Source organism: Astatotilapia calliptera, chromosome 2 (assembly GCF_964374335.1).
Source record: "Astatotilapia calliptera chromosome 2, fAstCal68.1, whole genome shotgun sequence".
Classification (NCBI taxonomy): domain Eukaryota; kingdom Metazoa; phylum Chordata; class Actinopteri; order Cichliformes; family Cichlidae; genus Astatotilapia; species Astatotilapia calliptera.
The window spans coordinates 38,309,428-38,326,729 of NC_137423.1; the positions used below are offsets into that span (position 1 = coordinate 38,309,428).

General features: G+C 40.4%; 1 protein-coding gene and 1 long non-coding RNA gene across 3 annotated transcripts; one reads left to right on the forward strand and one right to left on the reverse strand.

Moving 5' to 3' along the window:
• Positions 1-517: 517 nt before the first annotated feature.
• On the reverse strand, positions 518-8,776 carry mcm7 (minichromosome maintenance complex component 7). 2 transcript variants are annotated; one of them, XM_026146987.2, is made up of 15 exons: positions 8,493-8,776; positions 6,363-6,442; positions 5,719-5,883; positions 5,490-5,614; positions 5,223-5,403; positions 4,738-4,875; positions 4,505-4,654; positions 4,298-4,412; positions 4,079-4,210; positions 3,759-3,842; positions 3,286-3,497; positions 2,906-3,171; positions 2,616-2,784; positions 1,444-1,553; positions 518-1,116 (listed from the first exon to the last, which is right to left on the reverse strand). In XM_026146987.2, the coding sequence occupies exons 1-15, from the start codon at positions 8,521-8,523 to the stop codon at positions 903-905; spliced, it is 2,172 nt and encodes a 723-aa protein (XP_026002772.1). In that variant the 5' UTR covers positions 8,524-8,776; the 3' UTR covers positions 518-902. The 2 variants fall into 2 exon arrangements, with proteins under 2 accessions (XP_026002772.1, XP_026002763.1); XM_026146978.2 differs by lacking the exon at positions 8,493-8,776 and adding an exon at positions 7,076-7,479.
• A 1,466-nt stretch (positions 8,777-10,242) lies between these two features.
• On the forward strand, positions 10,243-13,821 carry LOC145432124 (uncharacterized). Its single transcript, XR_013912399.1, has 4 exons — positions 10,243-10,954; positions 12,097-12,149; positions 12,407-12,502; positions 13,040-13,821. It is a non-coding gene; the product is annotated as an uncharacterized LOC145432124 (long non-coding RNA).
• The last annotated feature ends 3,481 nt before the right edge of the window (positions 13,822-17,302 follow it).

Genomic DNA, 17,302 nt, shown 5'->3' on the forward strand with positions numbered 1-17,302 from the left:
TCCCACATTCCCCAATCATAACGATGTCAAATGTGATAAATAGATTGTGAATAATGTCCATGATGAAAATATAATTTCCAAGTTTACATTGTTTTAGCTTCTTGCTGTATTAGATGCAATTATTTAGATACATGTCATCAGTAGACCAAAACATTTAGGTGACACATGATTACTAGTTACTCTACCGAGACAGTGCATACAATGTGTTAGTGGGTTACAGGATCATTCATCATACAGCTGGAAGCTTGCGGTTTTGAAAGCTAGATTTGGCAGCATTAAACATTTGTTGCCTTTTCTGAATATCCAAGCCTTTTGAAATCTTTGGTTCAGTGACTCACAAACCCAAAGTCGTGCGGGTTTTGTCTTTCAACATGAAAATTGTGACTTGCAGACCTGTATGTTTTGTGGGCAGGCGTTACTCAAAGGATTAGCGAGGCGTCCCCACTGTGAAACCAGGTGTTCATACACATTTCTTCATCCCACATTATGTGCACAGAAGACTCGGCACCAGGCAGAGTATTGAACCATCATTTTATTTTAACTCTCACAATACAAGGCTCAATATAAATTTGTCTGATTTGCATCATCAAGTATAAAATGTACAGAAATGCTCAATGTTAAACGGATGCTTGCAGCCAAACCACAGGAAATACTTCACAATACTAACTTCTGACGTACATATTTACAAGCAAGGTACTGTTAACAGGATTCTTCGGGAGTTCTGGGTTTCCATTAGCTGGAATTCTCGCAATAAGAGTCATATTTAAAAAGAATCTTCCATCTGCTGGACTTACAAAATGCTTAACCTCATTACAAGTCTGTAGAAAACCCACAACAAAGAGTCCCCCACCCTCCCTCAGGTGACTGAAACAAAATGTGCATGAAGGCGTGTCCCGGGTTGTTCAGACGAAAGTGATGCGCGTGCGGGCCTGGTTGACCTGCCACACGTTCAGCTCTTCGTACTCCTCCAAGGCCTCCTGGAACTGGGCGGGCGTGAAGCCACGAGAGACGCAACGTTGCTCTGCTTCAGCCATGCGAACCAACCCACCGGCTCCACGGCCCTCTGCGGCGAGCTCGCGCACCAGAGAGAAGATGACGTCGGCCGGTCGCTGCGTCCTGCAGATGAGAAAGCAGATATTAAAAAAAAAAAAGTTAACTTTAAAGCCTCAAGGAATTTTGAATAAACCTACTCAGAAATGGCACAAAGTAAGGCATGTAAACATACTACATGTACACGTACGAATGCACAAACTACATTTCCTGCTCGTTTTGAACATGCTGTCGTGTGAACAGAGCTCCATAAAAATCAAGCAAGTTTTACAGCTTCCTTCAGGACATGCAAGAAACTCATAAAACAGCTCTGAATCAGATGACATCCAGTCATGTTAGTCTGAGCTCACTGAAAGCCATATTTAAAAAACAGGCCTGGTTTTTAGCTCTAACCTTGTGGTGCTGGATTTGTCAGCCTGTAATGAATCCTTGGACATCTCCATCAGCCTCATGGCCTCGTTTACATCTTCCTTCTCTACGGTGTCCATCATGCGAAGTCGAGCCTGAAGTAGGGAGTTAAAGGTGAAGATAATGCTAAGACTGTAGTTTGAGTGAATGCACGAATAAGAGTTAAAAATAATCCTACAATATCCATCTCAACTTAGGCTGCGCTGTGCCGGCACTGTCAGACCGAGACAAGTGCAATGCCCTCTGGGATGCCCGGCAATTGCCCAAGTCTCCGCCTCTCAACACCAGCTAGTCTCTCTATAGCATGAAATCAAAACAGCACACAAAAGATCCCATCTGAATACTGTTATGATCAATTTGGGATTTTTGTAGAATACACTGATGACAGTCCTGGCCATGGTCAGTTTTGCATGGGTTTGCACAGCTGGTCCTTATGCACACAGGCTGACTGCCCACCCTGCAAAGCTGGCCAGGATCAGCAAAGACATTAAAGCAGCTCCCTCGTGGTCATGAAGAGGAAAATACCAAATGAGTCATCTGAAAACACACAAATAAGCTGATGTGCAGCTGTGGCACCAATACTGCTTGTGGCTGTGTTTTGCCCCCTTGTGGACATCTGTGTGCAGCATATTGCCTACCTGTTAACCTGAAGTGCTGGTTTTGCAGTAGGTGGATGACTGCTACCTGCACAAACAGCACTTTTGACAACCAGAGGCAGAGATGATACAAGACAGACTTAATTCAAGCTTTTTTAATAATATTCATGTTGTGAGTGGGTGTAGCGTTTTTGCTACTGGGACTGGTTTTGGCAGTCAGAGATTTTTGTCCAGCGTGGGAAAGAAGTGCTCACAATGCAGTAGGCCAGATTATCATCACTACCTGCACTGTAAGCACTTTATCCCACACTGGACGATCGATCAAGACAATTTAATTCCATTAAAAGCTCCACAAAAGTTGTGCAACCGAACCCCATACGACACTTGTCTGCAAATGTAAGTTCCACTGAAGTTTGATGAAAAACAATTGTAACCCTGTTTCACTTCTTAAAACAAATGTCTGACAAAATTATAACCCTCCTGCAGGAGTTCAATCAGTGAGATTGGCCTCTAAATGTTTCCAGCCACCCACTACTACTCAAGTGGATGTGGAATTCTTACCAGTGCAGTGGAGAGGCGCAGGATGGAGAGGAGCGTACGAGCAGAGGTGAAGGTGGTGTCTTTGCTGACCCGAGCCTCTTTTCTCATTTCCACGTAAGCAGCAGTGATGTAATCGGCCAGTGACTCGGGCACCACAGGCTGCCGCTTCTTGCACAGAGATATATAACGCCTGATGGAAATTACATTTGTCATTAGTTAATATTGCCTATTACGCAGACCTATTTGAAGTAAATTATCTGAGCTACAACAATAACCTTCATGTGTTCATTTTTAAACATGCAAATTCTCACCTCATCAGTTTCATGTCAATAGGGGTGAAGTGTGAGGGCGGTTGGCGGGAGTGCTGGTGCACGTAGGTGATGTGCTGGGCCAGACGCAGGTCAGCATCAGCATCTGGTTTGTCCTGGATGAGCCACAGCAAGTCGAAACGGGAGAGCAGAGCAGCTGGCAGCTGAATGTTCTGCTCGATGCTCTTCCGGGGATTGTAGCGGCCATAGGCGGGGTTAGCTGCTGCTAGAATAGAGCAGCGGGCGTTGAGGGAGGTCATGATGCCAGCCTGGAAGGGAGATTAAATCAACTTGAGTGTGGATGTTAAACAGGCATTGAATGTTTCCAGATACTTCCCCTAATACTCTTCCCCCCCCCGAGTACTGGCAGTAATTAAGGATACCTTAGCAATGGAGATGGTCTGTTGTTCCATGACTTCATGGATGGCGGTTCGATCTGCATCCGCCATCTTATCAAACTCATCAATGCAGCAGATGCCCAGGTCAGCCAGAACTAAGGCTCCTCCTTCTAGAGTCATCTCACCGGTTAGGGGGTCACGCATCACTGCCGCAGTCAGACCGACCCCAGATGAACCACGACCTGTTGTGTACTGGCCTGAACAGCAGACAGGGAACAAGAAAAAGCTACAATTAGCTGTTGATCAAACGGTTACTACTTCAAGCTTCACTCAGAATAAAACTTCCAATTATATGACAGGCTGTTGGCATTCAAAACTTTGCATTAAAACAAAACGTGAGTGCTCTAATCAAACTATCCCACCAGAAGTTAAGCCGTCACAGTGTAGGACCTAATGGAAAGTAAACGCCATACTAGATAAAGCATTAAACCAGATAGGGGACAACAAACAGGACTCACTTCGAGGAGCCAGACGATCAATGTAGGACAGCAGCTGGGACTTGGCGACTCCTGGATCTCCCATCAGGCAGATATTAATGTTGCCTTGAGGAAGAAGAGACAACGGAGTAAGAGCACTGCAGTGATTACAACATTTAATGAGGAAAAACAACTTCAAAGAAATGTACCTATGGAATAAAAAAGTTTGGTCTTGTGCCAGCGTGATAAAGGAGCATAAATTATATTAAAATTATACATTCAAATTAGTATTAGAAAGCTATGTTACAATATGATGAAACAGAAGAAAAGGATTCTGCCGTTATAATCTTGTTTGTCCTCACCTCTGATTTTCATGCCTTTGGGAGCCTGTTCCACTCCTCCAACCAGCAACAGCAGCAAAGCCTTCTTCACATCTTCGTGTCCATAGATCTCTGGCGCTATGGAGCCAGCTAGCTTCTCATAAAATCCTTCATCTATAAAGAAAAAAAATTCACCTCAGACACTAAAGACCAAGGTCTCAGTTTATGTGTTCCTATTGTAGTGATGTCCAACAAACAGACCTGTGATGCTTCGCAACTCCTCATCGGTCAGCTCCTCGTTACCTAGTTCATCATCCTCAGTCTTGTTCATGAGTGTAATGCTGTGACACTCCAGATAGGTTTCTGACAGGAGACCCTGAAAAGAGCAAAACCACAATACATTTCAGTTTCTTTCTGGAGATGAGATTATTGCAGTAGCCCATGTGTACTTTGACAAGCAGATTATACCTGAACAGCCTGACTGAAGCCTGTGCGCAGCAGAGGGAGGAAGATTCCTGTGATGGCTACGTGGTCTCCTGGCTGGGCAAGACGTGTGTTTTCGCCACGCACGTACACCGTCATGCTCCTTGGGATGTTTCCAACAGGTACTTGGTCACTCTGTGTAATACCAGACAAAACTTGTGAGCTAATGTTAACCAAAACAACTGAATACAAACATAACAAGTTTGGGAGTTTCTTACGTGTTCCTGAATACGCAGTTCCTGGAACTTGATGAATTTGGAGCCTCTCGTCTGCAAGTACAGTCGCCCTCCAGATTTGTTGGTGACACACTCTTGGCTGGGACACATAACAAGCGGCATGAAGGAAGGAGACTGGATCTGAAGGAAAACGAGAGGATACGATGAAAAACTTTGTTCCTGTGAAAGCATATAGATGTATAGATCAGGGGTGTCAAACTCAAACACACAGTGGGCCAAAATTCAAAACTGGAACCAAGTCGCGGGCTAACGTTAATATTTATTGAAATATATTTGTTCCTCCAGATATAAGAATGAATCTTTTCTTATGGACTAAAACACGTTTTGCTGAAAAACTGAATATGGAACAAGCAAAGCTTAATACTAAACAATATATACATTAGCTGTGTAATACCAGTAGGCCAGCTCTGATAGTAATTTGGTATGGCTTCGACACCTATGGTATAGATGATTAAAAACCGTCTTACTGGTTGGTAGGTCTCAGCGCCACACTGGTCACATGTGTATGTAGCCACGGCCATCATCGGTTTGACCTCAGTCGCTCGAGTCACAATACCCCGAACTGCAACCAGGTGACCGATGCTGTCGGCTCGAATATCACGCACCACTTTGGGTTTAGAGGTGCTTGGAGCTTTAAAGTAAAGCTCGCTGTGGGAAGAAGTTCACAGTTGTATAATCAAAGGACAAATAAAGACATGCAGTAAAAGCTCAGCTCTGAATCCGATTCAACTTACAATCTCCTCATGAGTTCAGGCGGGTATTGATTACGAGGGTCTCTTGTATCTGCAGGGTCACGACCCCTTTGTTCCATCATCAGCCTGTGCTCAATGTACACATCCAGAGAATCTTTGGCAATAATCTATGTATTTAAAAAAAAAATAAAATAAAAAATAGACGCATTAATCCTGGGCAAAAATCACAATAGCAATTCATTTTTGGCACTTCTTAAACTGATCAACATACATCTCTTTCCTTGTACTCTGGCAGCAGCTCGTGGACAGCATCAGCAAACAGCGCTGTGTAACGTTTAGCATTCTCACAGATGCTCTCGACCAGCTCGGGGTCTTCTTCAGCCACATCATCCAGATCCACAAAAAGAGCCACCCGCTCCCTGTGGGCCAGCGCCACCTGCAATTAATTAGATGATCACCCAACAATTACACAACCATCTTTGCAGCTACTACTAACGCCAAACACACCTTCATCTACATTTAGAAGCAAAAAGGGAATTATGCATTTCGTAAATAGGTAAGAGCCTTTTTCCATCTTTCACATGGAAGCTTGATTAAGAGCCATTTAGTTTTGCTTTCACTTTTACATTTTAATGCAATCCACCCAAAACTATTCTACTTATAACAAAAATAACTAGTTCAAATAAACATTTACATTTATGATTTTGTCAAATCATAAATGTCTGCTTGTAAAGACAACAAATGGTGTCAAAGAACAGTGTAGCTAAAATGTTTTATTCACTGACCAGTGACGCATCAGCGCTCATTAGCACACCAGATTTGTACTTTTTCTTTTAAGTGCAATAATATCAAAAATCTGCAATGAACCAACTCTGAAAACTAAATCTATACTCATTATTTCTGTAGTATACTCACAAGTTGGGCTCCATACTTGAACAGCTTCTTCCCGTTGTCATCCTCTGTGTAAAATTCCTGCAGGAACCTTTTGCATTTTTCTGCAAAACAACCAAAAAATACCTTCAGTACAATTTAACAGGAGGGAGACGAGAAAACAAACAAACAAAAAAACCCAGACAGGCCACATGCAGCAAACACTAGGTGGAGATTGATTGTTAGCCCCACACACACACACACACACACACACACACACACACACACAAAGAAAAGGCTGTTTACTTTAGTTCCCTTTAAACAATAAATCTTATTTCTGAGCTTAAAATCTGTTTAAATTGTTGATTAACACCACCGGCAATGGGCCTACACACTGTGAGCTAATTTGTTGTCCTGCGACGACCCCCTTTGTTGAGTAACATGGCATCCTGTAATCTCGATGAGTCACTACTGCCTTACAGTAAAGCACAAACTGCCACTGATGTGTTACATGATGCCAACTCCGCTCTGACGTTTCCACATAATAGTTTTAGAGCGAAATAACTGGCGACACGCAGCAGATAGCTTCTGGGCAATAATGTAAATACAACAACAGGCGCGCTCAGTTCAGGGTCCATTTTTTTTTTTTGAAAATATCCCCCACTTCTCGAAAGAGCCACAACTGTTAACAATATTTAATTCAGCGCTTCGAGAAACGAAACTACTCTTGGCCGTGATAAATAAAATACTCCACTTACTTTGACGCGGTAGCAGCAAATCCGCACCTCTGCTTTTTTTATTTCTCTCTTCGAGGATGTTATTGTAAACAAAGCAGCACATGGCTTTTTGTGCCCAGTCACTCGCGGTATCCCTCCGCCATCCCTCCGCTCTTAAAAACAGTCCCGGCTGTTGTTTTCAAACCACAGCCAGCCATCTTCTAATGTTAGCCTAGGGTTAGCCGGGGTGTACTGAACACAAGGCGCAGGCAGCCCCATCACTGCGAGCTTATTGCTCTTAATCTCTTGGCGGTGGAAGTAGCTTTCTTAATGCTATCGATGGTTCATGCACCACAAACTTCAGCCTTTAAGCGGTCGGTTAGATTCACGAATGATGACTCGGGTGTTTGTGAAGTTTATTCGGACCTTTAGAGTGCCTCAAGCACCGCTGCAAATTTAAACTTACCGTAACGTAACGTTGATGGTGTTGTTATAATGGTCGATTTTTAGTAAAACCCTGCCCTTTTAGATGTTTGTGTAACAGAAATAAAGTTTGTTTACCCAAAGTAAACAATCATTTAGAGTCTTCTTACGTTTTTAGAAATATATATACATAGTGACCCTCAGCGTAAACGTGCTAAACACAGAACAGCACGTTAACAGGTTAACTGACAGCAGCTAGCTCGCGGTTACTAGTTAACCCGATTTGAAGACGTTTAAACACCTCAACTAAACTCTAAATGTGGACATTATAAAATTCAGTTATTAAAAAGCGAAGTAGGGGTTAACTTACTGCCATTGTGTACCATTAAATGTTAAGGTTGCGCTCGCGTTTGATATGAACTTAGCTAGCATTTGAGTGGCCTTTATAAAGTTATCTGAAAAGATGATCAACTTTTCAGCCTAGTGCTTTATCTTTGACTTTAAATGTTACACATTAAAAATGAAAAACTTCGCGACATTAATGATTATCTTTAGTCGAACAGCTCGTGTAACTGTTGAGACATGTGCTTGCTGCTGCACAGTGGCGCCTGCTCCTTTGTTTAAGGATCCATCCGGGTCACCGTGGAGCCAACAGCCTCTGTCGGTCGCGCGCACACACACACACACACACACAGTACCGAAGTCGTTATCAAGAGGATAGCTAATGTTCACACAAGTTTGTGCAACTTATTCTTAACACTGCTCCCGTGTGTCGCGCGTTTCTTGACACCATGTGCAAGCACTCATTTATTTTCTATCATTGTTTTCTTTCAAGTTGAGTTAGTAATGAAACGAAGCGGTAATGTTGCGCTTTCGCACATGAAATCAAATTTTATATTATATCCAACTTCATAGCCAGTACACCCCGTGATATACGTTCACCAAGCTTTCGTGTGGGATTTTAGAAGTCATTTGGTAAAAAGTTGACTAAAACGGCCAACCTGTTGCTGCCATGACGTTAAAGATGAAACATTACCTTTCTCTGCTTCGTAATCCTTGCGAGCCATGATTGCAGGTATTGCGCTTCAGTTAAGATAACTTACTTCCAAAAACGCGAGGGGAGAAACGCAATTTATCTCAAAGCTCGGTCTTTTTAAAAAAAAAAATTCACTAACACCGGACACTAGCAGCCAGCGCTTCTCCCTTATCTCTGTACAAGAAGTGGCGCGAGTCTGACGTCTCCCTCAGCCAATAGAGTCGCTTCTTTCGGCGGGGAGAGGCGGGATTCGGTGGTGGCGCGAAAACTGCGGGCAGTCTGGTGTCACCTGACTGTGCGAACTTCCGCCCCGTTTGTCAGGAATGGCGCGAAATGCGATGATTGGATTCATGCGCAACCCAGTGTCAACAGGGTGAGCGTGGAACGAATGAACCCAACATAATGTCATGATTTACAGCTGTATTTTACGGAAGCGTAGAGCTGCCACCCAGGCAAAAGAAAAATACAAGTGTATCACGTTATAACGTGAAAGGTTTATTGTTCTAACAAGATACTTTTCCTGTTTGTACAATATACTTTTCACGTTTGAACAACATAATATCACGTTATTACAATATACATAATCATCACGTTCGTACAATATAATATTTATATTGTACGAACGTGATAATTGATTCCTTCCTTATATGAATGGTCATTCTTTTTTGTTTGTTTGTTCTAGTGACAGATTATTTGTGTTTGTTTTTAGCAAATACATCTGCAGTGTTTGAATTGTACACCAAAAGCTACTGGCAGTTCAGTTCAAAACTTAATAGGAACATTTTTTCATACAGCCTTATCATCTCATCTAATCGACTGCGAGAAAGGAAAAAAAACATATTTATCAACGTGTCAGAGCACTCCTTACATTGTGGTACATCTTATCTCCTATTATATTGTACGAACATAATCATCACGTTCGTACAATATAATATTTATATTGTACGAACGTGATAATTATGTATATTGTAATAACGTGATATTATGTTGTTCAAACGTGAAAAGTATATTGTACAAACAGGAAAAGTATCTTGTTAGAACAATAAACCTTTCACGTTATAACGTGATACACTTGTATTTTTCTTTTGCCTGGGTGGCAGCTCTACGCTTCAGTAGTATTTCCCCATTTTATAACATACATGTGCAAATGTTTTTCTGACATTTTCTCACATATGGAAATATAATGAAAATGTCGCACATTTTAATTGTCATTAGGTTGTATGGAAGCTTGTTTGTGGCTTAAAAGTGCCTGTCATAGCCAAGTCAACATTTTGATGAGTCTTAAAACTTTGACTTATTGAGCAGCTCAACTTTAAGTTACTTACAACTAGGAATAAATTTTGAGACGCCTAATAATCACCCCCCCTCCCAATTAATTTTCTGTATACAGTGCTGAATCACAACAGTAGTTATATAAATTAGCCATTTATCACAACAGTTGAGGGTGAGGGGAGGAAGACAGACAAGTACTTTAAAGCCATTTCAGAGAAAGTCAAAATTTCTAGATAAATAACCTCAAGTTTTGATTAATTAAATAGAGAAAACCTAAAGCTGATTCTTAAGGTTTTTGATCACTGTAAAATACCACCGTATATCTTCAATCAATCAATCAATCAATCTTTATTTATAAAGCACTTTTCATACAGAAAAAATGTAGCACAAAGTGCTTTACATAGTTAAAAGCAGCCCACCCCACCCTCCAACTCACTCCCCACACTCTCAATACACATATATCCCCCCACCCACACACTGTAATCCCTAACAGTTGTCCTAGCTCATAACTAATAAGCTCATAACACTCAAATGTCGTTTTGTAGTTGAGCAAACTATAAAGTATTGAGCTCTGTTGGCTTTTATGCAGCTTTAATTGAATAGGGCTCAATATTTTTTAGCTAATTTTTTTGGAAAGCTCAAAAAGTTTAAGAAGCTTAGTTTAGTGACGTTCTGGTGGGTGGAGTCTTGTCGCTCCCTCAGGAAAGCTGAGTCAGCCATCTTGAATTTACCTTGATGCGGGGAAGATTTGGCCAGCCCGTGTGGATTAAGAGTCCCCAACTTCAACCCACCACCTTATTTTTTTTCATCAACTGCCCTAAATTTGGTAAGTCTACGTGTTTTTGTTTTGTTTAAAGTTAATGTAGATAAACATTCTTTTTTAATTTTTTACTGGAAATATATTCGTACTTTGTGCACAGTGAATGTTTGTTATAAATGAATTCGAATCCAAGTAATTGTAATTTTAGAAGTTTTCGAATGTGACAAATACGTAATGTTATTTCAAATTAGAATGGTGTAACGTTTTGGCGGTTTTCCGTGGGGGACAACATTTCCCATAATGCATTGTATTCTTGCCCGGGAAGTTGACGGTTGGCAGTTCTAGCTCCATGCGTTTGAACTTTCTACTAAAACTTTCTACTGTCCGTTTCTACCGGTTGTCGTATTCGCCGGTAATGCACGTGCGTATTGTGAGTATACTTATTTCAATAAGTGTCCGTGTTACACAGTCAGTAGTTTACGCTGTTGAGCTGTGTGTGTGTGTGTGCTAGCATGAAGCGAACAATAATAAACAACGTGAGTGTGTTATCATTATGGTAATTAGACACGTTTGTATTTTTTCGTAGTCTCAAATGTGTGGTTGTGAGATAATCTCGAAATCCTTTTAACAGTTTAGAGGGGTATTCCACTAAGCGAGCTCTACAAGTCAAGGCTTGCGGAAAAATGCATCGCCTGATTCAGCCTAACATTTTACACTGGTCGAACTCGGTGCTACGAACGAAGTTCAGCTAAATTGTTCACGCTAATTCGACAAGGCTCAACCAGACTGAGGCGCCTCCTTGACACCTTTAAGCCAGACCCTATCGATCTTTGCTAGATAAATTGAAATGAAAATAAAGAGCCGCGTTCTGCTCCCAGGCTAAGAAAGAATCATTGATGCAGACTGTGCGGATCACAAATACTCCCTAACCTGTAAGGCTGGGGTGTCCAAACTTTTTTCACTGAGGGCCACTTACTAGAAATTAGGTAAATACCCTTAACTTTAGTGTATTAAAGCTCACAAAATCACTTAAAAGTGGTCGAATATGTTATATTGTTGAATATAATTAAAGACAAAACTGCCTTCATCACAGCTTTCCATAAATGGATCTTTATTGATTCATTCAGAAAAAGCTTTGGTAGCTTATTTTCAGAACAGCAGCCTCAGATTTCTTCTTAGACAGAAGATTTACAGCACAGAGAAAAAAACAATAAAGGGGAAAATAGGACGGGTAAATTTCAAGTTTGTTATTTAAGTTATTAAGCTTAGCAACACACCTATCAACATTAGTTCGAAACGGTTAACATTAACAGACTGAACTGGACTTAATAACAGGAGTGCATATAATCTTAGTAAATTATTGTGGTGAGTATCAGCTGCGCTGGGTATGTAAATCGGGCCATCCAGCTGCGATGCTGATTCGACGTCACTCGTGCCAAAAATCCGGACAAATGTCACTTGATCAAGGAGCAGATCTGCATCAGATGAGATCAGCTGACTACATGCGTGTGTGCTGTGCAAAAAATGTTTTTGAACATTAATAAGTCATCTTTGTGCACATATTGTTTACAGATATCAGACTGCAAAGAGCTACAGAGAGTCAACATTTCACCAGTTGTCAGTGGGTGAGTTTTATAATTTGTCCTAATTTAAATAAAAAATAAATACAAAGAAATTAGAGAATTTTGCCCTGAATTAAAAATTCAAATTTTTTAGATTTTTTTGGGTTACCCTTCTAGATTGACAAGTTTAGCCCGTTACACAAAAAGTTTGGACACCCCTGATCTATAACAATGACAATCAGAACATGGCTATCCAACACTTTGTTTTTACTCTGCATTTGTGTAAATACTATTCTAATAGATATTGTATGTTCATCTAGGAACAGCATGATGTAAATACAAGACGGGCCCTCGTCCTTCGTGCACTTCCTGTGTACCTGCGTGAAGATGCCTCCACGTTATTCAGGACTTGTGATGTAAGTGTACTGGCCTCAGCATCAACCCCTTTGCCTAGCTGTTCAGTCAAACATATGACATCACTCAGAACTCAAGGAGAACCAGGGTGTATATCAGGAAGGAGGTTCAACACAGTCCTCATTTGACTTGTTTTCTCCCATATATCAACTATTGTTGAATAAGATTGTTACGCATAAACCAGAAAACATGAAAATAGTTGAAAGATTATTAAACAAAAACAAATCCACAGATAAAAACTATCTCCCTTTTAAAATTCAAGTGTTCTATTTTTTTGGAGGTGCCATGTTGTGGTCAGAGAAATGTTTGGTAAATAACAAAAACAAATATCTTGGCATATATTTATTGAAAACATTTAAAACCAAACCCAAATTAAGATTATTGTAATGCATCATGATGTATCGCAATATCAAATTAAATCGTTGACATTATAATCCTAAAAGAAACGTGTGACTTCTGAAGATTCACACCTCTAATCAGTAGCATGATTTGTGTCCTTGTGGGGCTGAACTCATTCTTGTATTATTTTTGTTTTGCAGTCAGCAGATGGTCCAGACCTCACTGACACTCCTGTGGCTCTGCTGACAGTTGTCACGGATGACTCTACTGATTCGGCCCTCTTCAGTCCCGAAAGCATCTGCATTGTCGTTGAGGATGAAATACTTGTGAATGGTCCCACAAATCTGGCTGAGTCATTTCTCCTGCTCTTTGGGTACATCTATGCACTAGACCTACAATACCCAAAGAAACTTGAGCTTACATTCACATTTATCCAGAAGGTTGTGATGTGCCTTGAGGACAACAAACCACTGAAAGGGCATCTACTGATGCTGAAGAATGATTTGTTCAATGAGTGAATCACTCAGAATTGACTACTTGTTGAGCTGAGTATTGAGGAAGCTTTTTTTGTTTGTTTTTTTCCTAATCATTTGCCTCTTCTACCTCACATTTAAGATGAATGACTGTTCAGTTCATGCACTATTCATGTTTAATGTTCTGTTGCCTAACACGTAAATGCACTGCCTTGATGTTTGTTCCCTATAAGTACAGCAGTGGAAACAGTACTGTTTGTTTTTATGTATTTTTAAAAAAGAAAGTGAGCTGCAGCTGTCAAGGTACAGTAAGTGTTAAATGCCTCAATGTTCTAATAGCTGCAATTGCTGTTAATACTGAAAATGTTATTGAATTTTAGAATTGAGATGGAGACCCTTGGAGTCTTTTTCTCTTGTTTTATTTATGAAGCACTTTTTTATGAGTGAGCTCTGTTGTTTGTGCCTTTTTAAAAGCACATTGTGTTTAATAAAAAGTTGTTAAATTGTTAGTATGTGTAATTTCATGTTTTCTAACACTTTTAGCTGATTATAATTTACTGGGCAGTTTAGAATTATTTATAAGTGTATTTTACACCGTATTTTAAAAATATTGAAGATTTTAAGGGTTATTTCCCATATTATAAGTTAGAAGATATGAAAAAGTTTGAGTTTATTTCCCACATCGTATGAGTTGCAATATCTAAAATATTTTGAGTGTATTTCCCACCTTAATTAAGTTGAAAAATATTGAACATTTTGAGTTTATTACTCCCTAATTATAAGTTGAGGAATATCAACATTTATGAGTTAACATTGAGGTAATTTAAGGCAACTGCAACTATAATTTTTATTTTAGTTAAACTTAAAACTTTTAAAAACACAACTAAAAAATTGTTGTGTAATCTGTTACACAACAATTTTTGAGTTCTGTGAACTTATTAGGTTTTACAGTGCACACACATACACACACGCGCACACTTAAAGAGTAAAAATTGGGCTGGGCTCGCATGAGCCAAGTGAGGAAACATTATAACAGAGAGCCGTCTGCACCGGGAGCCGGTCACAGACCGCAGCCTCCGGGCTGGGCACACAGCAGGAGGGAAGCCAAGGAGACCCCCAACCAGGCTGAGAGGACCCCAGAGACCCAGCAGCCACGGTCAATAACAGCCCCGGTGCAGAGAGCGCCCTCCGAGGAAACACTGGAGATATGACGCAATACGATATATACAGGGTAAAATGATAAAATAAATAAGAACAGGATACAATATAAATATAAATATAAATAGAGTAAGAAGATTAAAAAATGAATAAGAATAAAATCAAAAAATATTAGGTAAATCCTAAATTAATAATAGAATAACCGGATAGAATAAATAAGCATAAAAAATAAATAAACGCTAAGTAAAAGCTAAATTAAAAAGGTGGGTCTTGAGCCTGTTCTTAAAAACATGTACGTTCTCTGCGGCCCTGAGCTCCTCCGGCAGGCTGTTCCACAGACGAGGACCATACCACTGAAAAGCTGCCTCTCCGTGAGTATGTGTCCTGAGTTTAGGGACAATCAAAAGGCCAGTACCAGAGGACCTCAGGGTCCGCGAGGGTTCGTATGGTAAAAGCAGATATGAGAGATAAGAAGGCCCAAGACCATTAAGACATTTAAAAACCAATAAAAGAACTTTAAAATCGATCCTGAAACACACGGGGAGCCAGTGCAGCGATTCTAAAACCGGTGTAATGTGGGCCCGCCCTCTGGTCTTCGTCAGCACACGAGCTGCCGAGTTTTGCAAGAGTTGTAAAGTTGAAATATTCTTCTTAGGAAGACCAGAGAGCAGGGCATTACAGTAATCAATGCGACTGGTAATAAAGGCATGCATCAGCATCTCCGTGTTGGCCCGAGAGAGAATAGGACGACTCTGGCTATATTCTTTAGATGATAAAATCCAATTTTGGTTACATGTTTAACATGTGGGATAAAACCAAGCTCAGAGTCAAAAATAACACCCAGGTTTTTCACTTGTAGCAAAGGACATAGTGAAAATGCCTCTAATTTAGACAAGAGTTTCTCTCTCTGAGCCTCAGGACCGACGATTAAAACTTCGGTTTTGTCCTGGTTAAGCTGTAAAAAGTTTTCTGCCATCCAAGATCTTATATCCAAGATACAGTTAAAAAGGGCATCCATTGGTCTGGTGTCATCAGGAGACACGGAGATGTACAGCTGCGTGTCATCAGCGTAACTGTGGAAGTTCACTCCATGCCTCCTGATGACACTGCCGAGAGGCAACATATACAAATTAAAAAGTACAGGGCCTAGAACCGACCCTTGAGGCACACCACATGTCATTTTATGGATCTTAGAGGAGCATGTATCCATACTCACCATAAAAGATCTGTCAGAGAGATAGGAAGTGAACCAGTTGTGTACAGCACCAGAGAGGCCCACCATGTGTTTTAGTCTGTTTAAAAGAATAGCGTGGTCTACTGTATCAAAGGCTGCGCTTAGATCCAGTAGCACCAGGACTGAGAGCTTTTGGGCGTCCCAGTTACATCTAAGATCATTTAAAACCTTTAGGAGAGCCGTCTCTGTGCTGTGGTTCACCCTAAATCCAGACTGGAATATCTCCAGGATCTGTCTATCATTGAGAAAATCAGTAATCTGAGTAAAAACAAGTTTTTCTAAGACTTTACTTAAAAATGGTGAGTTGGATACAGGTCTGTAGTTATTAAAATCATTACAATCCAAATTGCTCTTCTTCAGAAGGGGCCTCACCACCGCCGTTTTAAAGGCAGCAGGGAAGACACCCAACTGAAGAGAGCAATTCATCATGTATAAAAGCTCAGCCTCAAAAAATCCATAAAGTGTTTTAAAGAGTGAAGAAGGAATTGGATCTAAAAGACATGTGGTGGGTCTCACTGTGGAGAAAACCTTCTGAAAGTTCTCAGCATTAACCAGGACAAAGCTGTCCAGTGTCTCCTCAGGTACAATCGAGCCCTCAGATGTGTTTACAATCATATCGCGATTAGATAAAATATCAGATCTGATGGCGCTGATCTTTCCCCTGAAGTGGTCTGCAAACTGCTCACAGAGCGAGTCTGTGGGGGTTCTTTTGGAGCTTTTAAAATCAGGGTTAAATAAATGATCTATGGTGGAAAAGAGGACCTTGGGATTATTTTTGTTAATACTGATTATTTTGGCGAAGTATGAATTTCTTGACTTCCTTAATGTATTATTGTACATTTTAAGTTGCTCGGAAAATATTTGATGGTTGATATTATTTTTATTTTTCCTCCATCTCCTTTCTGCTGCCCTGCAATTTCTTTTGAGTTTTTTGACTTCTTCGTTTCTCCAGGGTGATGCATGTTTTACGTTAATCTTTTTGGTGGTGAGTGGAGCAACGGAGTCAAGGCTTTTCTTCAGTTTGCTGTTAAAATAACTAAAAATCAAATCGCAGGATGCAGGTAAAATCACAGGGGGGCATTTGACTAAAACCTTGGTAAAATTTGCAGCCACTTCAGAGGTTAGAGAGCGCCTCCTCACAGTTCGCACTGAGGTCTTCCGCTGAATAAAATCTTGACTCCTTCCACTTGTTTTTCTAAGCTCCTTCTGCTTCATGGTGTAATTCACTACAAAGCAATATGTGTTACTTTGTGCATGTTGTTACTTTTATTAATCTTTTACAAAGGATACCCTCGGAATTCATTTTGATCTTGTTTATTAGTGATTTTTTTGACCTAGAAATAAAGCAAACAAATCACACATTACAAACAGGAATAACTAGTAGTGCTTCAGTGTATCTAAATAACATTTTGAGTTTGTTCATTTTTAAAACAATACATTGTAATGCCTTACTTTTAGTATTGCTTTGTAAAATCAGGCATCTTTAATATACCTTAAGGTGTTCAACAAAAAACAAAAACAAACTGTGATGTCAACAGTGAAGGCTATTTTGAAAAATGTGAAACTCGTAAGAGCTGATGAAAGACAGAGGAACCAAG